Here is a 27,328-nt window from a genome sequence, read left to right on the forward strand (position 1 = left end):
CTTTGATTTTAAACTATTATTTCGAATATTATTTTTTTGAAATAAATTCAAAAATACATTCTGGTTTGGTTTCAACTAAACAATAGATTTAAAACAGGAAATCTAGTTTCATTTTTGTTTTAGAATTATGGTACAAAATAAAATAAAAAAGAGTAATGCAGAAGTTACAATAATAAATAGAAATGGAAAAAATGTATTTAGGGAAATTTTTCCTTTTTTTTTTTGATAGAAAAATTTAGGAGAATTGTAGAGACAATGTTTAGAATCGTAACCCTGACGAATACTCCATAAAATTATCATAATCAGTTAAATGTGCCATGATACACAAATTGAAAAATTATTTACTTATTCTGGATTCTTCATCTCATTAGCTCTCTCGCTTAATGCAAATTTTTTCCATGTTTCCAAATTTTCCTTCTTCTATAAAACTGTGTGAATGTTTAATTTCGCATAATATTAAGATTTAAAAAATGGCTTTAGTTTATGCATAAGTTATTTTCCCCACGTGACAGTCTAGCAGACAATTAAATGTTTTTGGGTTCACTCTCATTGAATTACTTGAAAATTTGTAATATTATATAATTTATTCGTACAAAGTTTCAAAAAATCAACTTTTTCAGGGAAAACAATTGTTTATTTGCTGGAACAATTGTTTTTATTTCTTTTGACATAAAATTCATTGAATATGAAGTACATTTGACATTAATTCTCATAAGATTAATATGACGCAAATGTCATTTGACATTAAAATTCATTTAATATAAACTTTATTTCTTATTTGACATGAAATTCAATTAGCATAATACCCATTTGACTTAAGAATCACTTGACATAACTTTCATTTAACATAAAAATCACTTAAAATTAATTTCAATTAACGTAAATTTTCTTTACACAGAAAATTCATTTGACATAAAGTTCATTTGATTTAAAATAAAATTCTTTTCATATAAATTTTATTTGCCATGAGAATCACTTGAAATAATTTTTATTTAACATAACAATCACTAAACATAAACTTTAATTTCAATTTTCATTTGATACAAAATTCACTGGACAAAATATTTGTTGAACATAGATGTCATTTGACATTAAAATAACGTGAGATACATTTAATTTTAACATGAAATTAATTTGACATAAAGTAAATTTGCCTTAATATTTATTCAACATAAAATTTATTTGATATAATTTTTGACATAAAATTCTTTTAACATAAAATTCATTTGACATAAAAGTCATTTAACATAAATTTTATTTGACATAAAATTCACTTGGCATAAATTTCATTTGACATAAAAATTACTTGACATAAATATCATTTGGCATAAGATTTATTTTATATGAAGTCTATTTGACGTAAAATTCGTTTTAAATAAATGTCATTCGACACAAAATTCAAGTGATTCAAATCTCATCTTGACATAAAAATCATTGGTCATTTGATATAAAATTCAATTCATTTTAACATAAAATTCATTCGTTATTTCATGTCAAATTTAATTAATTTGACATAAAATTCATTTCAGAAAAATTTTATTTTACATAATTGTCATTTCAGACAAATTACATTTGACAGAAATTTCAATTGAAGTAAAGTTAATTTCACATTAAATTCACTTGACCGCAATTTTATTTGACATAAAATTAATTTAACATAAACTTTATTTAACGTAAAATTCATTTTAAATAAATATTATTTGACATAAAAGTTCTTTTGACATTAAAGTCATTTAACAAAAATTTTATTTGATATAAAATTTACTTAACATAAATTTCATTTTGACATAAAATTCATTGGTCATTTTATATAAAATTCAATTCATTTTAACATAAAATTCATTCATCATTTGATGTCAAATTCAATTAATTTGACATAAATTTAATTTCAGACAAATTTTATTTGACATAAATTTCAATTGAAATGAAGTTAATTTCACATTAAATTCACTTGACAGCAATTTTATTTGACATAAAATTCATTTAACATAAACTGTATTTAACATAAAATTCAATTAGCATAATACCCATTTGACTTAAGAATTTCTTGGTATAATTTTCATTTAACTTAAAAATTACAAATAAATTTCAATTTACGTAAGTTTTATTTGATAGAAATTCATTGGACAAAAAATTCGTTGAATATAAATAGCATTTGACTTAAAATTCATTTGACATTAAATTCTTTTGGTATAAATTTTATTTGACATAAAGTTCATTTTATATGAAGTCTATTGGACGTAAAATTCATTTTAAATAAATATCATTTGACATAAAATTCAATTGATTTAAATTTCATTTTGACATAAAATTCATTCGTCATTTGATGTCAAATTGAATTAATTTGACATAAAATTCATTTCAGATAAATTTTTTTTGACATAAATTTCAATTTATGAATAAAATAAAATAAAGTTATTTTGACATAATTCTTATTTTACATTAAATTCACTTGTCAGAAATTTTATTTGACACAAATTTTACTTAACATGAAGAAAATTATCGTGTTGATTCACCACGCTGAATATAAATTTATTTTAGTTAAATAACATTGTCAATCAACAAAATATTGTAAACATGTTTATTACTTATTTGAAGAGTTTCATTTCCTGAGTTGAATGAAAAAAACAAAACTTGTTTATCTTTACCCGTTCAAAAGATATGAGCATTTAAACAATTTTGATCAATATTGTATCTTATAAATAAATAATTATTTTTTCCCAAAAGTAAATGCATCCCATATAAATAAACAATTAGTTTGTCCCAAAAAGTTGATTTTCTGAAACTTTTAACGAATAATAAATAAAATATTACCAACTTTCAGAGTAATTCGATGAGAGTGCTCTGAAAACATTTAATTATCTTGTGGACTCGCATATCTATACTTTATTTTTATTAGTCTTAAATAAAATCACTGACACGTAATGCTGACATTATCAAATGAATTTGCTATTCAACAAATAAAATATGATTTGCACCTATGAATAAAATAGGAAGATTGCATGTCTGAAAAAGAGCACAGACATTAATGTAGTGCGGAGGGTTTTAAATTCACCTCGTGATATTCAACAAAAAATTTAAGCGCATTTAAAGTGTAATGCAGTAAAGCAGAGAGATGAAGGAATCGGAAATCCACATTTTGCATCTACTCTCATTTAAGAATCTGAATTATATAAAGATTCCAGTGAAAAGTTTCATTTTCAGAAAATTCACTTTAATCTTTTCCGTGAAATTAAAAAAATTTTCTTTCATTTTCTTTTGAATCAGAATTGACCGCACTTTATTATTTATTATTTTTGTAAAATTAGATTTAAAGGAAAAAATGTAGAAAAAACATTTTTAATTTCTAAACTTTAATAATGAATAAAAAGTGAATAAAAATTGAAGTATATGGTAATAAGATGTAAAAAGTTATAATAAAATAAAATGAGAAGGAAAAAAAAATTGAAAAACTTTTCACGTAAATCTTTCAGATTTCTATTTACATATCTCATATTCTACTTATTCACCTGTCATGAATGATATAGAATACTTGAAAAATATTGAAAGCTCTCTCTCTCTCTTAAAGTCAATCGTTTGAAACTTCTTTTTTTTTACACAAATTACATTCTTCATTATTTGTCATTCACGCATGAAAATTTAGTAAGCAAGAAAAAAATGTTTGGCTTTGCATTTTGTCATTTTAAATTTAAATTGAAACACAAAAAAACTTGATTTACAATCACGTGGATTTAATTGGGAATTTTATTTATATTTTATGGATCTCTGCAAAATGGAATTGTGACGCGCTCTAAAGAAAGGATACGCTGAAAATAAATTTGTTTCAAATTTCAATTAACCGATTGTGTCTATTATCGAATAAATATTTACTTGAATCAAATGTTATTTTTATTTAAGTAAAATTAAATTGTATTTAAAGATTTAAACCAATAATTTCAGCTCAATTGAAACAAATACGATTTAATTGATTTGAATAAAAATTATTTGCACTTCAAGTACCTAAATATTTAATATTTAAATTATTTATTTAATATTCAAACGTTTAATTTAAGAATCAAATAAATTTTTTTTCTGTATGTGAAAAATTATACTTCGTAGGTATTTATAATAATTTGATTTTTTTTTTAATTTTGTGAAATAAAAAACAATTTTTTTCGAATATTAATTCGGATTTGATAAATACGAAAGAAGTAAAACCAAAAACATTTATGATCAACAATTGAATAAAATTTCTTTTTCTCAATGAAAATAATAAACTTTTTCTCAGTTTCACGTAGTTTTTACACTTTTCAGGATCACAGTTAATCCCCTTTTTTCTCTTTTTCACTTTTTTCTTCTCTTAAATTAATAAAATCTTCTAAAACCACATAAAATTATGCATATTCTCTTCTATTTAAGTACCAAGAAGAAAAAGATTTTTATTTTTTGTAAACTTTGGGAAAATTTTAGTTTCTCGAGATTTAATATTCTTTTTTTATAAAAAATTTATTTTTTCCGAGCTTTTAAATTCGTAAACTTTTTTATACGAGGGTATAAGAAATATAAAATAACTTTTATTAATGATAAAGTAAAAACTCAAACTTTTTAGAATTTATTATGGCAACTTGAACTATTTTTAGAATAAATTTTACTAAAATAAATAAATTTAAATTAAATAAGTAAATGAATAAATAAACCTATATGCTTTACTAATTTTTATTTAAATTTACTTTGAATATTGTAAAATTTGAAAATTATATTTTGTATAAAAAAAAAACAAGTAAAAAACTATTTTTTATTAAAAATTATTATTTCCAGAGTAAATTTACCTAATTTTTTTGACAGAATTAATTTAATATTAAATTTTGAAAATTAAATTTTGTATAAAAAATATTAAAACAAGTAAAAAACTATTCGTTATTAAAAATTGTTATTTCTAGAGTTTTCTTAATTTTTTTGACAGAAATTTTCTTCGGAAATAATAAAAGTTATTCTGGAAATAATAATTTTAAGTAACAAATTTAACAATTTCTGTAAAAAATTTTATTGAGTTTTTCTGAAATAATTTACTTCGGATGTAGAAAAATTCATTAAATTTTATATAGAAAAAGTAGAATTGTAACGAAAATTTTAATTCAAAATTTAAAAAAATTGCAGACTATTTTAAAAGAGAATAAAAAATATCTTTCAATAATAAAAAGTCTGAATTGAAAAAGTTAGAAATATTAAAAAAAAAAGTAAAAAAAACTTTAAAATAAACTGTATTCCCTATAGTAAAATAATTTTTTTACTTAATTAAAAAATCCACCTTTTTAAACTGAATCTTCTTTTTAAAAATTAAAATCCCTTTCTTTATCCAATTTTAATGAAAAAATTACTGTGATCTCTGTTTTTTGATTAAAAATTTTTCTTTTAAAAATTGTTGCATCAAGAAACAACTTTGTAAAAAATTCTTTTGTCTAAAAGTTATTAAAAAGTTCAGAAAAATATTGTTTTCTCTAAATCGTTGATAATAAACGTTGTAAACTTCACAAAAGTCTATAATCAACGATTCAAGGAAAAATTTTTTATAAATTTTTTTCTAAAAAAATACTTTACATATAGTTTTTTGATCAATAATTTAAAAAAAAAAGTAAAGAAAAAATTCTATTGTTTTCGGCGAGAAAATTTTTTTTTTTTAAATTCTCTCTAAATTTTAATTAGTTAACAAAAATTAATTTGATAGTTAAAAAATCAGTCACTAATTTAAATTAGTAAACATTTTTACCAATTTAAATTTATACAATAGACTTTTTATTTGCTTCAATAAATTTTATTTGGTTATTATATTTATTTGAATTTGAACCAAATAAGAATAATAATAAAAATTTTTATTTGGTTCAAAATTCAAATAAACATTTTATTTGTGTCGAATGAAACTTTTATTTAAAACAAATAAATAACCTATTTGTCCTTTAAATCTGAATTGGTTAAAAATAACTAATTTGATAGTAAAAATTCAATCACTGATTCAAATAAAGAATTTTACTAATGAAATAGTTAATGATGACTAATTAGTAGTTAAATTCATTTTTAGTTTATGAAAAAATAACTGAAATTTTTGGTAATTAATTTAATTTGACTGTTTGTTATTTTTTATTAATAATTAATAACTTTCTCCTAATAGTTTGTTATTTTTTACTAATTGCTAAAAATTCAGTTACGATTTTACTATTAATTAGTTATTTTTATCTAATTCAGATTTAGAGAGTGGCTCTGAAACAGATATTTTATTTAACTCAAATAATTATTTGGTTTAAATAAAATTTTTCTCTGGGTGTAAAACTAAAAGTACCGATTGAATTAGTAAAAATTCTACTAAAAATAATAATAATACCTAATAATAATAATAATACCTAATAATAATAATAATAATAATAATAATAATAATAATAATAATAATAATAATAATAAATAATTTTTATTATTTATTATATATTAAAATAATAGTTTCTACTTAAATTTAGAGAGTATATAATTTTGAATTTTTCGAAAAAAATATCTTCTCTATTGGAGAAGATATTTATATTTATCGTGTAATATTTTTCTCGATAATTTAATAAATCAAAAGTTTATTGATTTTAGTTGTTCAAATATAGAAATTTATACCTAATAATAAAGATGATTTATTTTTCTCGCAATTCCGTGAAATCTGGTGATTATTGTCTACTTGATATAAAACTTTCAACAATCAATTTACTTTTATGAAATACACGCACACAGCCCTTTTCAGAAATTTATACGAAATAAATTTTTCCACACCCTGTTCATAAATTTTTAAAAGGGTCAACCATATACGTAATATTGCTGTAGGTTTCACCTCATTTATTTCGGTTTTATTTTTATATTTTTTGACGTCCTCTTTTTTTTATAATACATTCCTCCGAGAAAAATAAAGGAAACACAAAAATATTGTTTCATTGTGTTGAAAAAAGATCGTTGAAGCGATCATTCTAATATAAAGCTGAAAGCATGAGAAGCAATATGTACCATATACGTGACCGTGTCCATAATCTCCATCTCTTTTCATATGCATGATACTTTTTTAGTCTTGTATCTGTTTAGCTACCAGAACTTTGCATGATTCTCATATTGCACTGCTTCCGCTTTTTTTTTCTTTTTCTTTCCGTTTTGCTCTGAAGTTTTTCAGAATTATAACGGATTCATTAGGATAATGTACTACACTCGAGACATTATCTTAATAGAGTAAAAAAAAAATCGAATCGAAAATGTAATTTAAAAATAAGTAGGTTAGAGTAAAAAATTTTTTTCTGTGAGTTGAATTTTATTCCGGAAAATTGAACTTTCGTGTCTATTTTTACTTTTTCAGTTTTGAGTAAAAATGAATTTTTTTTACACTGGAAAAAAATTTATTTGATTCAAACAATCAATTACTTGACTATCGTTTATGATCAACAATTGAATAAAATTTATATTTTTCTCAATTTAAATAATAAAGTTTTTAAATAAAAAAAAAATTATTTGATTCAAAGAACCAATTACTTGACAATATCAACTACTTGACTATTATCAATTAAATATTTACTTGGATCAAATAATATTTATTTAAATCATATAAATTTTTGTTGAACCAAAAATTTCAGTATTTGAAGAAAATTTGAATTGAACCATTTAATTTGACACCAATAAAAATTATTGGATTCCAGTAAATATTTAATTGATAATAGTCAGGTAATCGGTTAATTGAATCAAATGAATTTTGTAAACACAAAATTTATTTTTTTTACCTTAAAAACATTTTTTAATTTTTAGTGTTCATCGTAAACTTAAAGAAAAATATTTTGTTAACAAAAAATATTAAAAATTTTTTTTCTGAACCAAAAAAATTTGTAATTTGTAAGCGAAAAATAATTTTTAAAATAAATATTCGAATAAATAATGTAGTAAGCAATAAAATAAATTGGAATTTTCACTTTGAAATTTGATGAAGAAAATATATTAATTGACAGAAATTATTGAACAAAAACGATTGTTTCCCGTGAGATAAATGAGACAATTGATTGGAATCGTTGCTTTTGCTTTTGTTTTTGCACCCATTTATGAAGCATTTAACAATTATATTGCCAATGCTGACTTTTGTAGTTGCAATAAAAGTGTGACATTTCACTTTTTACTCTTTTTTTTTTTTTATTTTTTATTGAAAAGTGTGAGTGTAATAATCATTTCATGTTGAATGCGCTTTTATGGGAATTGTGTGGCTTCCATTATATTTGTAGTTATAGAAGTGTTTGCTTTTGTGTGAATAGTCGACATGATAAATTACTGACATCGCTGTTTTCTAACAGTTTGACAGATTCGTCGCAACGCGAGAACCTTGGAATTATCGTTCAATATAAAGTCAAAGTGAAACTTTGTCTTGGAGCATTAGGAGGGTAAGTGTAGTACATTCTTTTTCTCTCTTATTTATTTCTTTTACGCCGATTGTAATCTATAAATAAAAAAAATAAAAACAATATTATGGAAAAAAATTAAATTGATAAATCTTGTGTTATTGAAGATTAGAAAAGAGAAGGTAGTAAAAATTTTGAGATAAGAAAATTTATAATCGTTTTCTGTAAATTATTATTATTATTATTATTAATTACTAATTATTAAAATTAAAAATTGATTTTTCATTTAAAATACCTTTTTTTTATTATTTATTATAATTAATTTTTCTAATTATAACATTTGTTTTCTTCATTGTTTGTCATCTTGAAACGAGAATACACTTCGGTAGTTTGAATTACATTGATTTAATTTGAAATTGTCTCAGGGAGTTGGTTGCTGAATTGCCATTCACTCTAATGCATCCAAAACCGGAAGAGGAAGAACCAGAGAGGATAGTTGTGGAACCTCCGAGTCCTGTACATAACAACAATGCAAATAATAAAGATGAGAACCTGATTCAGTTGGACGCGTAAGATAAATTTACTGTTATTTTTATTTTTTATTTTCAAAAGAAATTTAATTAATCTCAAACATTTCATGAAGTGCGTTAATTATTTATCTCTTTCGAGGCGAATTTCTTCAGAAACTTTTGCCAAGACTATATTCTCGAATTTAAAGAAACATTTATTTTTACCGCAGATAAGTATTTTAGTTTTCGATTTTATATTTTTATTTTATTCGAACAAATAGTTACAATTTTCCAAGTGTTTGCAATGTACAAATGAACGAATTTTTTAAAAATATTTTCAAAATGCAAAAATACTACAGAATTAAATTAAAAATAAAATAAATTCAAGGTTTATAGGAAATAATTAATTTTCATAAAACTCTTCAAGAGGATTCGAAGCTCGAAAGAATTCAATTACTGTAAAGAATTCAATTAATTTCAATACAATTTAAATTAGAAATCACTACAGAATTCAATTACTGGAAAGAATTCAATTATTTTCAATACAATTTAAATTAGAAATCTCTAAAGAATTCAATTACTCAAAAGAATTCAATTATTTTCAATACAATTTAAATTAGAAGTCTCTAAAAAAATTCAATTACTTCTAAAAATTATAATACAACTAGCCAAACTATCCGCGCGCAAGCGCGCGGGAATGTTGTATGGGGCTGCTTATTTTAAACAATTTAAAAAATTTTAAAGAAATAATTATTATAACCTAACAAAGAGATTTAACTAACTAAAATTTAAATAATTTCACTCAATGGTCTCAATTTAAATAGAATTTACATTACTAGACTTAAACTATGGCTAGAACAATTACAATTAGTATCTGGGTCATCTTTTGCATTGCTTATTGTATAAAGCCATTTTAAATTAAATACTTTTCAAAGAAATAATAATTATTACACAATGAAAAAAGTTTTACTTGAAATAGCGATAAGTTTCTCTAGAATAACGAAAGTATTAATTGAAGCACTGAAAAATTTCGCTACTAAAGTGAAATCTGTAGTTCATCCAGCTAAATATTTTTTGCCGTGCATAACGAAAAAAGAATTAAATTAACATCAGATTTTCTACATTCAAAAAAAACGAATTCAAATAGAAATTAATCATTTTACAACTTAACCAAATTCACCACAGAAATCACTGAATTCGATAATTTAGAAGAAAGTCAGACAAAAGCAGGGTTCCTACAGAATCTGGAAAATCATGAAAATGGTATGGAATTTTTAAAAGGCTTCTGGAAATCAGGGAAATCATGGAAAAGGCCTGGAATTTTTAAAAGTTTCTAAATTTTTTCAGTTTTCCATTTTTTTTCTTGAATAAAAATTCAAATAATAATAAAGCTAAATGGCATAAAAGACAAAAAAAAATGTTGAATTTTAAGCAATTCGATTTTTCGGATTTTTGATAATTTTTAATAATTTTTGATTTTTTACCAAAGAGTCGAGACAATTTAATAAGTAAAGTATTTTCCAAAAGCACAAAAATAATGAAGCTAAATCCCATAAAAGAGAAGAAAAAATGTTGAATTTTAAGAAAATCGAATTTTTGAATTTTTTCGAATTTTTGATAATTTAAATTTTTTACCAAAGAGTCGAGACAATTTAATAAGTAAAGTATTTTCCCAAAGCACAAAAATAATGAAGCTAAATCCCATAAAAGAGAGGAAAAAATGTTGAATTTTAAGAAAATCGGATTTTTGAATTTTTTCGAATTTTTGATAATTTTAGATTTTTTACCAAAGAGTCGAGACTATTAAATAAGTAAAGTATTTTCCAAAAGCACAAAAATAATGAAGCTTAATCCCATAAAAGAGAAGAAAAAATGTTGAATTTTAAGAAAATCGGATTTTTGAATTTTTTCGAATTTTTGATAATTTTAGATTTTTTACCAAAGAGTCGAGACTATTAAATAAGTAAAGTATTTTCCAAAAGCACAAAAAGTAATGAAGCTTAATCCCATAAATGAGAAGAAAAAATGTTGAATTTTAAGAAAATCGGATTTTTGAATTTTTTCGAATTTTTGATAATTTTAGATTTTTTACCAAAGAGTCGAGACTATTAAATAAGTAAAGTATTTTCCAAAAGCACAAAAATAATGAAGCTAAATCCCATAAAAGAGAGGAAAAAATGTTGAATTTTAAGAAAAACGGATTTTTGAATTTTTGATAATTTTCGATAATTTTAGATTTTTTACCAAAGAGTCGAGACAATTTAATAAGTAAAGTATTTTTTAAAAGCACAAAAATAATGAAGCTAAATCCCATAAAAGAGAGGAAATAATGTTGAATTTTAAGAAAATCGGATTTTTGAATTTTTTCGAATTTTTGATAATTTTAGATTTTTTACCAAAGAGTCGAGACTATTAAATAAGTAAAGTATTTTCCAAAAGCACAAAAATAATGAAGCTTAATCCCATAAAAGAGAAGAAAAAATGTTGAATTTTAAGAAAATCGGATTTTTGAATTTTTTCGAATTTTTGATAATTTTAGATTTTTTACCAAAGAGTCGAGACTATTAAATAAGTAAAGTATTTTCCAAAAGCACAAAAAGTAATGAAGCTTAATCCCATAAATGAGAAGAAAAAATGTTGAATTTTAAGAAAATCGGATTTTTGAATTTTTTCGAATTTTTGATAATTTTAGATTTTTTACCAAAGAGTCGAGACTATTAAATAAGTAAAGTATTTTCCAAAAGCAAAAAAATAATGAAGCTTAATCCCATAAAAGAGAAGAAAAAATGTTGAATTTTAAGAAAATCGAATTTTTGAATTTTTTCGAATTTTTGATAATTTAAATTTTTTACCAAAGAGTCGAGACTATTAAATAAGTAAAGTATTTTCCACATGAAAAAGCTTGACATTAAAAAATAAAAAATGCTAATACTTAACCCACAAAATTTAATTTTCAAAACAAACAAATGAATGCAGATAATTTGCTAACGGAAAGGAACTTACGATTATTATAATGTATTCTTTAAAACAATACAATTATTTTCATAAATACTAAAATTTCTCAAGAAAATTCAATTCTTTCTAAAAATTTGAAGAAATTTTTTTTCTGAAACTCAATTATTATCTTCAATATACAAATATAATAAAATTTCTCGAAAGAATTTAATTATTCTCAAAAAATTTTCTTTTTCGAAAGAATTTAATTATTTGCAAAAATTTTTAGAATGAATTCAATTATTTTCAATACAATTTTAATTAAATTTCTCACAAAAGAATTCAATTGTTTTCATGAATAATAAAATTTATTTAAAAAATTCTTTACAAGAATTTATCTATTTTTACAAATAAAAATTTTTTTTTAAAAATTCAATTATTTAAAAAATTTTTGAAAAATTCTTTTTCAAATTTAATTATTTAACTAAATAATAAGATTTTTTTTGCTAGAAATCAATTTTTTTCAACATAAAAATTTAATAGAATTTCTCCAAAAAATTCAATTATTCTCAAAAATTTTGATAAAATTTCTTGAAAGAATTCTTCACAAGAATTCATTTCTTTTCTTAAATAAGAAAATTTCTCAAAAAATTCAATTATATTTAAATATTTTAATAAAATTCTTCAAATTCAATTAATTAACAAAATACTTTAGTATTCAATTATTTTTCATTAAATTCTAATCAAATTTCTTCAAAAATTCAATTATTTTTAAAAATTTTATAAGAATTTTTTTTAAATTCAATTGTTTTTCTTAAACTAATTAAATATTTCTATAGAATTCGATTATTTGTATGAATAATAAAATTTGTTGAAACAATTCTTCACATGAATTTATTTTTTTTCTTAAATAAGAAAATTTCTCAAAAAATTAAATTATTTTTAAAAGGTTTAATAAAATTCTTCAAATTTAATTACTTGGTTAAACAATAACATTCTTCTTTAGTATTCAATTAATTTTAATTCAATTCTAATAAAATTTCTAGAAAGAATAAAATTATTTTAGAAAGATTTTATAAGAATCTTTTTCAAATTCAATTATTTTTCTTAATCTAATTTAATATTTCGATAGAATTCAATTACTTGTATGAATAATAAAATTTGTTGAAACATTTCTTCACATGAATTTATTTCTTTTCTTAAATAAGAAAATTTTTATTTTTAAAACTTTTAATAAAATTCTTCAAATTTAATTACTTAATTAAATAATAAAATTCTTTTTTAGTATTCAATTAATTTTAATTCAATTCTAATAAAATTTCTATAAAGAATAAAATTATTTTCAATGTAATTTTCATTAAATATCCCAAAAGAATTCAATTGATTTCATAAATAATAAAATTTCTTCAAAAATTTAATTATTTTCCTAAATATATAAAATTTTTCAAAAAATTTTGATTTTTAAAAATTTTAATGGAATTATTCAAATTTAATTGGTTTTAACAATTTTAATAAAATTCTTCAAATTTAATTAGTTTTTTAAAGAATAACATTTTTTGCTGGAATTTTCAGAAAAATATTGATTTTTGAATCATTTGAAAACTATTGGAATGAAATTAAAAAATAAAATTCAACACTTCTAGAAAGAAATTAATTTTCTAAATTATCAAATAATATTTTCTATAACAAAATTCAAATTCTAACGAAACAAAAAAACGACGTTCTTTTTAACCTTTCGAATCTTTAGGAACATAAAATTAATTCTTAAATTTATTTAAAAAAATCATCGATTTTTGAATAATTAGAAAAAATCGAAAAAAAATAAAGACTAAAATTTTGTATATTTTTTACAGTGAAGAGGCAGGAGACGACGATATAATATTCGAGGATTTCGCACGTCTGAGGTTGAAAGGAGAAGGTGATGCTTGACCAAACGAACAGAACGGTTGTACCTGTACGGCACGATAAATTGTATTAGTTTTCTCTCGTTTTTTTTTCATTAATATCAACATCTCAATATTCGAATTCAACGACTGTGGAGAAAACTGGTCTGAAAAACTCAGGGTTCGCCACAATTCAGGTAATCAGATCCATTCAGGAGAGGTTGACAATTAGAAAAAAGACTTTTAATTACAACCTTACAATTTAAAAGAAAAAAAAAAATCCAAAGTAATATTGCATTCAACGTTATGAAGGATTCTTGAACTAGACTTTAAATCGCTTTTTAAAAATTGAGACAAACTCTCTGTTTTTTGAACTTGAAAAATAGTACCTAAATATAAAAAAAATAGTTCTAAAAATAGTTCTAAAAATAGTTCTGAAAATAGTTCTAAAAATAGAACAAAAATATCAACTCGGAGAGTAAAGTTAAAAATTTTAAGGGCAATTAGACTTTATTTTTATTTGGGGAAAATTTGTTTATTACTAAATTATTTAATGAGAAGTTTGCCTCTCGTGTTTTTAATTAATTGAGTGAAACGATATTTTTTTTTTTGTACATAAAGAAGATTATTGACTAGCACGCAAGGTCTGTGTGTTTAAAAGAATTTTATTTCAGTATTTTTAATATTATTTATAATAAGTAATGTTTTACGCAACAGACCAAAAGTGGCACAAAAAAAAAACTTTTAAACGAATTTTTCTTTTTACAAAAAGTAACGGCACAAAAAAAAACTGAAAAATATTTTTTGCAGTCTCGTAAGACTATAAACATGGCAGAGAATATATTGCCACACAAAAGGACGAATTTTAAAATGTATATTGTAAAATGTCGAGTAAATAATTGAAAATGTAATTTTCATTTCTCGACTTGTTGTTCATCGATTGGCTCCCGGTTGTGTTTCGAATATGAAGTTTTTAATCCCACCGGAAAATCGGGGATTTTACTCAAGCCAACTTTGTTCAAAGTACAAGTGGAAATCCTTTCACGTTCGAATCGGATTAGAGTCTAAATTTTGAAAGTGCTTGCATGCTTTGCCGTTCGAACTTATACCAGTTTACTTGTGATTCAGAACTCGAAAATCTCAAATTGGAGATCGGCCAAGTCTCAAGGCTTAAGTATTTTTTTCAAAACGAACAAAAAAAAAGAATTGTTTTACAAATAAGAAATGAATTTTTAATATTTGACAATTTTATGAAATAAGTATGACAACTTGTAATAATGTTTCAACGATTTGTTCTCGTCTGTATAATGTAATAGTTCTACAATTTATTGTCTACGGTCACAATATGAGACACGACTGGAGATTAAAATGAAACTTGCTTAAGACTTAGATTTCGTTTCGTTAAAAGAAGAAAATTTCACAAGTCAGGGAAATAAAATCGGGGAAGAAAATGAAAATAATCAAAGTTTCACACAATAGATAAAAATTTCTCTCTGAATTTGCTATTAATCGCTCAATTAAAGGATTGCACAGTTTTTTGATATAATAGTTTTTTTATTAGAGCTTTTCTACTTTATTTACAATTTTGAAGAAAATAAATATTGTTTTAATTCGTTCTTTCTCTACTGATAATTTTCAGCTTTGCTTTCATTAATTTACAAGATTTTTTATGTCCTCAAAGTTCTGAACGTGTTCAAATGAATGAAATTAATGTTTTTCTCCATGAAATTAAAATTTTATTGCAATAAAAAATTCTATAAATTTTAATGAATTGAAAGAAAAAATAATAATAAAAATTAAAATTTTAATTAACTTTCTTGTAGATTTTATTGCGTCACGTATTAAAAAAATAAATTACAAAGATTCTAAATGTTTAATTTTGTTTCTGCTTTTTATAACAAACAGTCTTTTTTATATTGTTTTATTTTTTCATATTTCTTATAAAATTCTTTTTGAAACTGAATTTTTCAATTTATTGAAAATTCTCAAAAGAATTTAATTATTGTTAAAAATTTTAATATAATTCTTCTAAAGAATTCGATTATTTTTATAAATAATCAAATTTCTTGAAAGAATTCTTCAGAAGAATTTATTTGTTTTTATGAATAAACTGTCTAAAAAAATTCAGTTTTACATATTTTTGAAAATTGTAATAAAATTTTTCTTCAAAATCAATTATTGTCGTAAATAACTAAAATCTTTTACTGAAATTCTATTATCTTTAATGTACAGATTGAACAAATTTTTTCGAAAGAAACAAAATATTTTTAGAAATTTTTATAAAATTTTTCATAAGAATTGAATTATTTTCAAGAATTTTAATAAATTTGTTCGTAAGAATTAAATTATTTTTAAAAGTTTTAGTAAAAATTTTCATTCGAATTCAATTATTTTAATAAATAAGAAAATTACTTGAAAGAATTCTTCACAAGATTATATTTATTTTTTTTAAATAAAAAAATTCAAATTTTAATTCAATTTTAATCTAATTTGTCCAAAGAATTCAATTATTTTCAAAAATTATAAAATTTCTTGCCAGGATTCTTCACAAGAATTTATTTTCTTAAATAAGAAAATTTCTCAAAAAGTGCAAAGAATTTTAAATATTTTAATAAAATTCTTCTTCAAATTTAATTACTTTACTAAATAATAACATTCTTCTGTAGTATTTAATAATTTTTAATTCAATTTTAATGAGATTTATCGAATTAATTCAATTATTTTCAATTCAATTTTAATAAAATATCTCGAAAAAATTGAATTATTTTTATGAATAATAAAATTTCTCAAAAAAATCAATTATTAAAAAAAAATTTAAGGAAATTCTTCTTCAAATTCAATTATTTTTCTAAATAGTAACATTTTTTCAATTATATTTTAATTATATTCAATTTGCAAATTTAAAAATATTTTTTTTAAATGAATTCAAGTATTCTCGTAAATTTTGATAAAATTTCTCAAAAGAATTCTTGACAAGAGTTTTATTTTATTTTTACTTCTGACAATCTGTAATTTTTTAAAAATATTTATAGGTAGAAAAATTCAGTTCATTTTAATGTTCAGAACTTGTGGAACCTTTTTTTTGTTTAGAATATTAATAAAATAGCTTTTTTTAACAAAATACATTTTGAAAATGTTTTGCAATTTAAAAGTTGTGATCCTTTTTTTGATTTTTATTTTTAAAATTGTTTTCGAAAATTTTTCTACGATTTTCCCTTAATGTACGCTTTGAAATGCAATTAATATTTATAAACTTCAACTTTCTTGTTAAAGTTAAAGTTACCTGAGTATAAAGTTTTCAATGAAAATGCATTTCTGATTGAAACGTTCAGTATCCGATATTAACGAAATAAGAAGCTAAGTTGAGTGAACACAACGCTTTAATGTACAAAATGTAACTAGCAAAGTGTTTTTTTTTCTTTTTTTTCATGTTAATTTAATAATTTTCGCTGAATGTTATATCATGCCGAGCGCTCGCACAAATAAAGTACTTTTTTTGTACATTGCTTTTTCATCGCAGTTGAAAATTAATTAATTGAAAGTTAACGCTTATTACATTTATATTTAATATATTATATTTACATTATATTTGTATTTGTAATTTGTTTACATTGTTTGTATTTGTAATTTGTTCATTCGTAATTATTCAATTCATAATTTATTTATTTGTAATTTTTCAATTCGAAATTTGTCCACAATTTGTAATTGTTCAATTTTTTAATTTATTTTACAAATTTGTAATTTGTCTACTATATTCTTTGTAATCCGTTTACATTATTTGTAAAATGAACGAATTTTTTCAAGAAAAAAAACTTGATTTACAAATATTAGCAACAAAAAAAATTAAGTTATTTGAATACAAATATATGCTCATCGATTTAAGTCTCGTGTAATTGGTCAATTTTATTACGAATACGTAAACTTGCAGTCTGATTTTTAAATTAATACTAAAGTTAACTGTATTTTTTTACGCTTAAACGATGAAAAATCAAACTCGAACGTGTCGATAAAAATAAAATGTTTCTCTTATTCTTGAACCTAATTTTAAAATTTAATTTTTTACAATATAAGATAAAATAACGTTTAGAAAAAGAATTAATTCAATATTATACGAAAGTCGTGAAAGTATAGAGGATTAACTTGAGAACAGGGATAAAAAAAAGAGTTTTAAAAAACCACATTGGTAAACGTTGATATGTATACGTCCAATTTGTGGTTAATTGTAATTTTAAAAAAAATCATGTACTTTGGTTTATATTCCCTGAAGTTTTGAACGTTTGTATGAGCAAATTTTTTTTCTTTTATTTTTTTTATTTATTTTTCACTGTTTATTAGGTGAATAAATAAATTTTAAAAAAAATTAATGAAATAAAAGTAAAAATTAAATTAAAAAATGTGCTTTATGTCAAGATACAAATAAAAAATATTTAAAGAAGATATAATTTCTAACATTTTGAATTAATTATTTAGAAATTAAATTAAAAGAAAACACCATTTTTCTTTTCGGTAAGTTTGCACAATTCATTCCATCGTTCAAAACTTTGGACAACAGTCGATTTATTATCAAAAATGAATATCTACGATGGTTCTTGATTAATAGAAATTGTAGAAAAATAGAACCATTTCAAGTGTAAATGTCTATTTATCTATTTAAGCTAATTAAGAAAGAAATGTATACGCTACATTTTCATATTAATAATAATATCAGTGGCTTTTGACGTAATTGCGATATCAATTTTTCGAAAGTGTTTCGTTAAAAATCGAACAAAAATTACAAAAGAGAGAAAAAAAAGAAAACTTTGTAAAAGCACGCATATGAGACATAGATGGTCAAAAGTAGTATTTTTTAAATCGTTTTAGTACCTATGGAGTATACTTAGGCAGAAAAATAAAGTACTTCTTTATCAATACAAGTAAAATGTTGTTAGAAAAATTTTCAGAAATGAAAATCGAAATATTTAATTTATTTCGTTTATAAATTGAGTTCGAACTCTTTCGAAATTTCTTTTCTTTGTTTGTAAATTTTTTCCTTTGTACAAATTGTGATTGATGTGTTTTATTAACACGTGGGTGAAATTCACAACTATGATCAACAATTTAGGGAAAAAATAATTCTTTTTACGCAAAAAACTTTTGTTTCCTAAGTTGTTGGCCAAAAAATATTGTAAAAAATATTTTTTTATCAGAAATTGAATAGAAAAATATATTTTCTTCTAATTCGTTGATTATAAAAATTATAAATTATTATTATATTATTATATAATAATAATGATAATAATAATAATAATAATAATAAAAATAAATAAAAAAATGAAACTCAAAAAAGAATTTTGAGTAGAAAATTATTTTTTTTCTATTTTGCTGATTGTAAACGTTGTAAACCTCACGATAGTTTATTTATTTGCATTTATATAGTTTTAACAATGCGAAATTATTTAATAATATAATATTTAAATATGAAATTAAACCTAATAATAATATTAAATAAAAATAAACATTTCTTTCGAAAGTAAACGAAAATTATAAATAAAACACAAAAATACGATTACATTTCGCTAAGGTAAATAAAAATTGATCGTTCGAAACATTCCAAGGAAGCTAAAATTAAAAAAGGGTTTTAATTACTTGTATTTTTAATAGATCTACTTTATCTACGAACACATTGCAATTCCAAAGGAAAACTTTTGCTTTAATAGGTACGAAATGTTGTCTAGTAAATGTCCAATTTATTATTTATGTCAATAATATCAAATAGAGAAAACACAAGTCTAACAAAAAAAAAAGAATAAAATAAAAAAAAATGAGAATGTAACAATGTATGTGAGAGAAGGAAACGAATGAAAGTGTGAATTACAGTCACGCTTATTAATTGTCAATTTTCTAGATATCGAATTTTTTATCAATCAATCGAAAAATATAGAAAATTTTTCTTATATCTCTTATAATTAAAAATGAAAGAGATTCTAGATTTCTGGATTACAGGCAAATTGTCAATTCTTTCAATATTAAAGTTCTTCAATCCGAATCAAACGAAAGTATTACTTTTTAATTAGGAATAATTTAAATTTGCCTTTGGTCCGTAAATCCTTTTTTTTTCAAACAAAAATTTCCCCAAAAGAAAAAAACTATATCAAGAACACATTTTTTCTATATAATGTTCTTGAATTGACTTTGGATTGACTTTCAAAAAAAGGACTGTTATGACTATTTTTTAAATTCTGTATTACTTCAATAAGACTTTTTTAAAAAAGTTTTTTTTCGAATGAATTTAAAAATCGAATTTTTCCACCTCTTCTGTACTTTATATTGTAATCTTTTATAAAGATTAAAGACTGTTTGGAGAGATTTAAAAGTGTGACTGGAATCGAGTATGTTTATATATAATATTATAATGATTGTGAATAATTGTTTCATTATGAAAATAAGTCGTATATATAAAGTGAATAATTTTACGAAAAAAATAATTGACAAGAATTCAGAGATATTAGTTGTTGAATGAATGAAAAAAGGAACATTCAACAGAATTCACTGAAAATTATTTATAATCTATATATATATATATATTTAGTACTCAGTGTAAATTGCATTTAAAAAAAAATACTGAGAACTATCGTTAAATAATCTTTTTTAAAACAAATTGAGTCCTTGTTTGTACGAAATTTTCAAAAAAATAAATTACTAGGTGTAATAAAAAGTAAGTGACGAGGCGTATATTAAACGTGTATAAAAAAAATGAAATAGTTAACAATGAAAAATATATATATATATAAATAATATATTATATATGTAAAAAATTGTGTATTCTCGTATTATGAATGTAGTAATAATAACTTAATAAAATATGGAAAAACTAAGTCTGTTTTGTTTTTTTAAGCATGATAAAATTTATTACTAAAATTATATTTTTTTGTGGGATAAAATTTATTGTTTCTTTTTTTTAATTTAAAGTTGCATAGGATTTATAATTTTTATCTAAGAAAATTTTAAATTACGTGAAAAATTTTGTCGTGGGTAAAAAATTAAGTTTTTGAACGTAAGAAGAATTTACACAAATTTTTTGCTTTCTGTACCTTTCTTAGGAGTACGTTAAATATTTTTTATGTTTTTATATTTATTATTTATAGACAAAAAAATGTATTTTGAAATAACTAATAATGCTTTTTTTTTTGTAGAAAAGTTAGCAAGGAAGAACACGATTACTTCTGACGATGATAAGAGTAGAAAACGAGAGTTTCGTTTTTATCATCAATTTTAATGATTAGCATGTGCTGCTTTCTGATGGGGATAAGTCGTCAGCAAAGTCTGTTTAGTCAAAGCTCAAAGGCACTAGGTACTGAAATTTTATTAAATCAACTATAAGTTTATAATCATAAGAGAAATTAACTCTTTTGATAAAATATATCAACTCCACCACCTTCTCCGGACATAATCTCTCCAATCTCCAAACAAACAACGAAGAAACAGAATTTAATTTGGACTTTTAAGAAGAGTTAAATCCACAATCTACACAAATGAGAATCATTTGGAGAGTTGATGATACACTGGGGTAATTAAATGTCAATCTATTTGTGATAATTATTCAGAGAGAAGTACAAGTGCTGAAGAAAAATGGATTGGAAGAAGACGTCAGTTATTCTTTGTTTATTTGGATTTTTGAAAGAATTTCGACCCTCGGAACCTTTTGTAACAAGTTACTTCACAGGATCGTGGAAAAACTTTACAACCGAACAGGTAGAAATTTACATTTCCAAGTTAATTTGAATATTTAGAAATAATAGTTCTAAGTAAGAATGAAACTAAATAGAAATATTTTTTAATTTTTATTAATTGTTATTCGTGTTGAAAAAAATGATCTTGAATTGAATATAATCAGACGTAGAGTAATCATGATCAATTAGGGCATCAGTTAAGTTTTTCTGATTGTCGATTGTAAAAAAGAAATTTAAAAAATTTGTTTTGCTATAATTAAAAATATACTCACAATCATTGTAATTTACAATTAAAGAATTCAATTTTATCGAAAAATATATAAATAAAATGAGAATCGATAAAGTAAAAATTAAATTTTAGTTAAATTCTTTTTAAATTAAATTTTATTCACAAAGATCTAAATTTATTGACAATAAAGTTTACAACGTTTATAATCATCGCTCAGAAGAAAAAAATATTTTTCACTTTGAAACCGGAATGGAATTTTTTTTCATTAATAGAAGTTGTCGACAAAACAATAATGATTAGAATTTTTTGTTTATAAATTTTTCTTTTTTAAATTAAGTATCAATCAAGAAACTATGTCAACGTAAAACACTTTTTAAAACATTTTGAACTAAACGAAATATTTTTTGTGCTCATTTTTAAAAATCACTAAATTGAAATGAAAAATATTCTAAAACATTAAGTAGTTAAATTAGTTAGAAATTGATTTTCCAATCGTAAAAACAGTTTTTTGAACAAATTACAAATTAAAAATAAAATAAAATTTTAATTTCTTTAATTTTCAGGTCAATCAGGACATTTATCCTTATGGAACGTACAGCAATTTGGCATTCTTAATTTTTATATTCTTGATGACTGATTTTTTACGATATAAACTTGTTATTATTCTATGTGGATTATCTGGAATGGCAACATTTTTAACGCTATTGCTTGGAAAATCATTACTTGAAATGCAAATAGTGGAAATTTTATATGGATTATTTATTTCGACTGAAGTTGCTTATTATACGTATATGTATGCGGCGGTGGATAAAACACATTATCAAAAAGTCACAGGATTTACGAGAGCCGCCTTTTTATTCGGGAGATTTTTGTCTGGCCTTGTAGCACAATTAACTGTATCTTATGGACTCTTGGATTATGAGCAATTATTGTATTTGACAATAACTGGTATTAACATTTTATCATTTGCTTTTATCTAAATTCAATTCTATTTTTCGCTTTGAATAATCTATTCAATGAGAAATGTGGCAAATTCTATTTTTTTAGTTGCTTAAACTTTTTTAAATTTAAATGAGATAATTTTACTATTTAAATTTACAATTTTACTGTTTTAAATATAAATTTAAATTTGCGTTTATTTTTTGCTATTTTATTAACGAAAATTGTCAGTAAATTAAAATTTTAATTTGGATTTATTTTTTTGCTATTTTTTTAACGAAAATTGTCAGTAAACTAAAATTATTAGTTTCAATTTTTTGCTATTTTATTAACGAAAATTGTTAGTAAACTGCAATTTAAATTTGGAATTTTTTTTTTTTTTTGATATTTTTTTAACGAGAATTGTTAGTTAACTAAAATTATTAGTTTCAATTTTTTTGATATTTTATTAACGAAAATTGTTAGTAAACTGCAATTTAAATTTGGAATTTTTTTTTTTTTGATATTTTTTTAACGAGAATTGTTAGTTAACTAAAATTATTAGTTTCAATTTTTTGCTATTTTATTAACGAAAATTGTTAGTAAACTGCAATTTAAATTTGGATTTATTTATTTTTTTTGATATTTCTTTAACGAAAATTGTTAGTTACCTAAAATTTAAATTTGTATTAATTTATGTTTCTTGTTATTTTATTAACAAAAATTGTTAGTCAACTAAAATTTAAGTTTGAAATTATTGTTTTGCTATTTTACTATCGAAAATTATTAATAAACTAAAATTTTAATTTGGAATAATTTTTTTTTTTTTTTAACAAAAATTGGCAGTAAACTAAAATTATTAGTTTCAATTTTTTGCTATTTTATTAACGAAAATTGTTAGTAAACTGCAATTTAAATTTGGATTTATTTTTTTTTCTATTTTTTTAACGAAAATTGTTAGTCAACTAAAATTTAAATTTGAAATTATTGTTTCGCTATTTTATTAACAAAAATTTTTAGTAAACTAAAATTTTAATTTGGAATAATTTTTTTTTTTTTTTTAACAAAAATTGGCAGTAAACTAAAATTATTAGTTTTAATTTTTTGCTATTTTATTAACGAAAATTGTTAGTAAACTGCAATTTAAATTTGGATTTATTTTTTTTGTTGCTATTTTTAAATTTTTTAATTGCTATTTTTAAAATTATTAGTTTCAATTTTTTGCTATTTTATTAATAAAAATTGTTAGTAAACTAAAATTTAAATTTGCATTTATTTTTTTTCTATTTTATTAACGAAAATTTTCAGTAAACTAAAATTTAAATTTGCATTTATTTCTTTGCTGTTTTATTAACGAAATTTGTTAGTCATCTAAAATTACTAGTTTTGAATTTTTTTTTATATTAAATTGTTAGTAAATTTTTTTAGATTTTTTTTTAGTAGATTCTTGATTTGAATAATTAGAGTAAATAAGCAATTATTTATTTTTTTCAGCACTTGGTCTCTCAACCGCCTGGGCTTTTCTATTACCAGGGGTTAAGGGCTCGATTTATTTTCATCGAGTCAATAATAATGAAGACTTAACACTGTCTAATGCTAATATGAAATTAGAACAGGAAAGTGAATCTCAAACTATAACGAGGAAATCGAAAAATATTTTACTAAAATTGAAAGAAGCGTATGCTTATTTATGGAAGGATTTTCTAAAGGCTTTTACAAATAGTCACGTTGTTAAGTGGTCCTTGTGGTGGGCTTTTGCAACTTGTGGATATGTGCAAGTTCTCAATTATGTACAGTTAGTATGGGAGACTGCTTATGGAAAAGATCAAAAGAAAATATTTAATGGTGCAGTTGAGGCTTTATATACAATAATTGGTGAGTATTTTTATACTTTATCGAGTCTCCAAATTTTTCAAGGTTCAAATAAAGTCCTTAATTTTTTGAAATTAATTTCTAAAATTAAAAAAAAATGTTGTTTTTGCTTTTTATAATTTTCAGTAATTTTCCAAAATATTAACATTGACGAAAATTTAATTTGAGCAAGAAATAAATAAATTTCATTTATTTGAACGTTCAAAACTTTAGGACGATTTTTTATACTAATAAAATTTAAATTGAAAGAAGTAACAAAAATATTTTCGTTCATTTGAATGTTGAAAACTTAAGGGAACATTATTAGAATTTTATTTTTATTTAAAATTCAATAAACAATAGTCTTAAAGAAAACATTTTTTTTTTTTTTGAAAAAAGAAAGAAATAACCTTCTGTTATTTTATAAACTTTGACAAAAATTGAAATAAAAGACAATAAAAAATGTAAATTTTATAAATTGTTGTACAAATAAATATATTTTAGGTGCAGTAGCAGTGTTTGGAGTTGGAACATTACGAATTAATTGGCATCTATTTGGAGAGATAATTCTATCGATATTTTCTATTATAGAAGGTATCTTACTATTTGTGTCTTTTAAAAGTTATGATATCTGGTTATTATATGGGGTCTATATTGCTTTTGGTGTTATTTATCATACTGTGATAACTGTGGCCAGGTATGAAAATTTTAAATTCAATTAGGTCGACTCTCAATTTGCCAATCTAGAATTTCCTTCAGAATTTGTAAATTTAGTTAAGAAATTTGGAAAGAATTAGAAATCTTAAAAAGTGATTTTACTGCAACACTAGTATTCTATTAATTCAATAAGATTTAATAATAAAAAATTTCTAATATTAGCAAAATTAGTATTAATAATTAGTAAGAATTAAATTAAATTTATTAATTTAACGTTTAATAATGAAAGTATTTTCTTTTTTGCAGTTTCGAAGTTGCGAAACACTTGTCCGAAGACAGTTACAGTTTGGTTTTTGGAATAAACACTTTCCTGGCACTGGTTCTTCAAAGTCTGCTAACTTTTATTGTGGCAGGTGGAAATGTTCTCATTCTCAACATCAGACAACAGGTAAAAAAATTTAGTAACTCGGTTACAATTATTTTTTTATTATTAGCCAATTTTTCTTATTCTTGATAAAAATCCATTTTTTTAATTTTATTTTCTGATCCTAAAGTTCTGAACGTTCGAATGAAGGAAATTTGTTTATTTCCTCTTCAAATTAAATTTTTATTACAAAATATTTTGCGTCAATGTAAAATAGATTAATTATAAAATTTCTAAATGTAAAATTTAAGTTTTTTTTATTTTTAATACAATATTAGTAATTTAAAAATATTTTTGATAAGAAATATTTCGTTCTTTGAACGTTAAAAATTTTGTGGTTCAAATGAAATTTTTGTTACTTCTTTTAATTTGTATTTTAATTCAAAAAAGTTATTTTGTATATTAAAAACTTAATTTTTCCTTAAATGCTTACATTTAGTATTTAATTTTCATATTATTTTTCTCTTTTTAGTATTTTTCGAAAATATTGAAGAAAAAGAATTTTATTCATTTGAACGTTAAAAATTCTAGGAAAATTTTTAACGAAATTTAAACTTCTGTAAAATTTAATATTTTTACATTAAATAACTGAAAATTATTGAACTAATAATCGAGTAGAAATTGTTTCGATATCGATTAGCAGAAAGTAATTTAATAAAACTCTGAAAACCCAATTTTTTTATTTCAGTTTCTCGTCTACAGTGGATATTTCGTCGCTCTTGGATTAATTTTCATGATTATGGCCTTTTTCACTATTAACAATTACCGAAGACAAGGCAGAAATTTACAGTTTTGGCAGAGTGTAGATGAAACGATCAGTACAAGTTGATTTCTAGTTAAAATTTTATCAACTGTAGAGGTAATGACATAATTTATCAAAAATATTACGTGGGTGAAATTAACAACGTTTATTGTCAACGATTGAGAGAAAAAAGTATTTTTTATCCAAGAAAAGAATATTTTTTATTTACAAGAACGTAAAATTGTAACTTTTTCTTTCTTAAATTGTTGACCAAGAAAGACTGTTAAAAAATTTTTCTATACAAAAATTTGAATATAAAAATATTTTTTCTTCTAAATTGTCTATTTTATTATAAATGTTGTAAACTACACAAAAAGTGAAATATTTATTAATCAATGGCTGTAAATATAAGAAAAATAATTAAAGAAGTCCAGTTTACTTCACAACGTTTAGGATCAACAATTTAGAAGAAAAAATATTTCTCTACACAAATTTTTAATTGAAAATGTTTGACAAACTTTCTTGATCTATAAAAAAAAAATAATTTTTTTTTTGAGAAAAAAAGGAAAAAGAAACTAAAGAAAGAAATTAGAAAGAAAAATTTGTAAACAAAAAAAATTTTCATTCTTTTCTACTTGAAAATTATCTTTTTTCTTTCAATCGTTGAATACGTTGAATATAAACGTTGTGACTTCATTGACGTTTAAAGAAAATAAATAAGTCTTATTAATTTTAATTTACAGATTACAGAATTTAGAACAATTTGGAAACGTTCTCTGAATATGCCGAGAATTATGTTCAAGGAAATGATATAAATTTACAACGCTTTTGACGTAATTTAGATTTTTCCAGTCAGAGAAGATTTTTTATATTAAAGTTCTTAATCTATAAGGACTTTATTTTTCTAGCTAATACGATTTTTAAAAAATAGCTTTTTTTATTCAATTTATGTCGACAATTAACTTTTTAAAGCGTTTTCATGATTTTTACTTTCTTTTTTAACAAAAAAAAAAAAATACTTGGTTTTTTAAATATTTAAAATTCTATTATTTACAAAAAAAGGTTTTACCTTATTTTTTAAATATCGTCTGTTACCGTGTGAA

General features: G+C 21.9%; 2 protein-coding genes across 4 annotated transcripts in view; both read left to right on the forward strand.

The window, feature by feature from the left end:
- LOC122509895 (beta-arrestin-1) overlaps positions 1–14,963 on the forward strand; it is a 91,523-nt gene extending 76,560 nt beyond the window's left edge. For all 3 annotated transcript variants that reach the window (XM_043624203.1, XM_043624204.1, XM_043624205.1), the window contains 3 exons: positions 8,325–8,411; positions 8,795–8,938; positions 13,666–14,963. In XM_043624203.1, the coding sequence (XP_043480138.1) occupies positions 8,325–8,411; positions 8,795–8,938; positions 13,666–13,741 (307 nt within the window). In that variant the 3' untranslated portion in view covers positions 13,742–14,963. The remainder of the gene's footprint in view (positions 1–8,324; positions 8,412–8,794; positions 8,939–13,665) is intronic.
- A 5,991-nt stretch (positions 14,964–20,954) lies between these two features.
- Positions 20,955–27,235, forward strand: LOC122509894 (thiamine transporter 2-like). Its single transcript, XM_043624201.1, has 7 exons — positions 20,955–21,426; positions 22,197–22,581; positions 24,046–24,426; positions 24,907–25,099; positions 25,366–25,507; positions 26,172–26,342; positions 26,969–27,235. The coding sequence occupies exons 1-6, from the start codon at positions 21,304–21,306 to the stop codon at positions 26,310–26,312; spliced, it is 1,365 nt and encodes a 454-aa protein (XP_043480136.1). The 5' UTR covers positions 20,955–21,303; the 3' UTR covers positions 26,313–26,342; positions 26,969–27,235.
- The last annotated feature ends 93 nt before the right edge of the window (positions 27,236–27,328 follow it).

The sequence above is a fragment of the Leptopilina heterotoma genome, unplaced genomic scaffold (genome assembly GCF_015476425.1).
Source record: "Leptopilina heterotoma isolate Lh14 unplaced genomic scaffold, ASM1547642v1 Lhet_64, whole genome shotgun sequence".
NCBI lineage: Eukaryota > Metazoa > Arthropoda > Insecta > Hymenoptera > Figitidae > Leptopilina > Leptopilina heterotoma.

Coding starts and splice junctions, on each gene's coding strand:
- LOC122509894 (XM_043624201.1), top strand. CDS start 21,304: ATGGATTGGAAGAAGACGTCAGTTATTCTTTGTTTATTTGGATTTTTG. Junction 24,427..24,906: donor GGCTTTATATACAATAATTG/GTGAGTATTTTT, acceptor AATATATTTTAG/GTGCAGTAGCAGTGTTTGGA. Junction 25,100..25,365: donor ACTGTGATAACTGTGGCCAG/GTATGAAAATTT, acceptor TCTTTTTTGCAG/TTTCGAAGTTGCGAAACACT.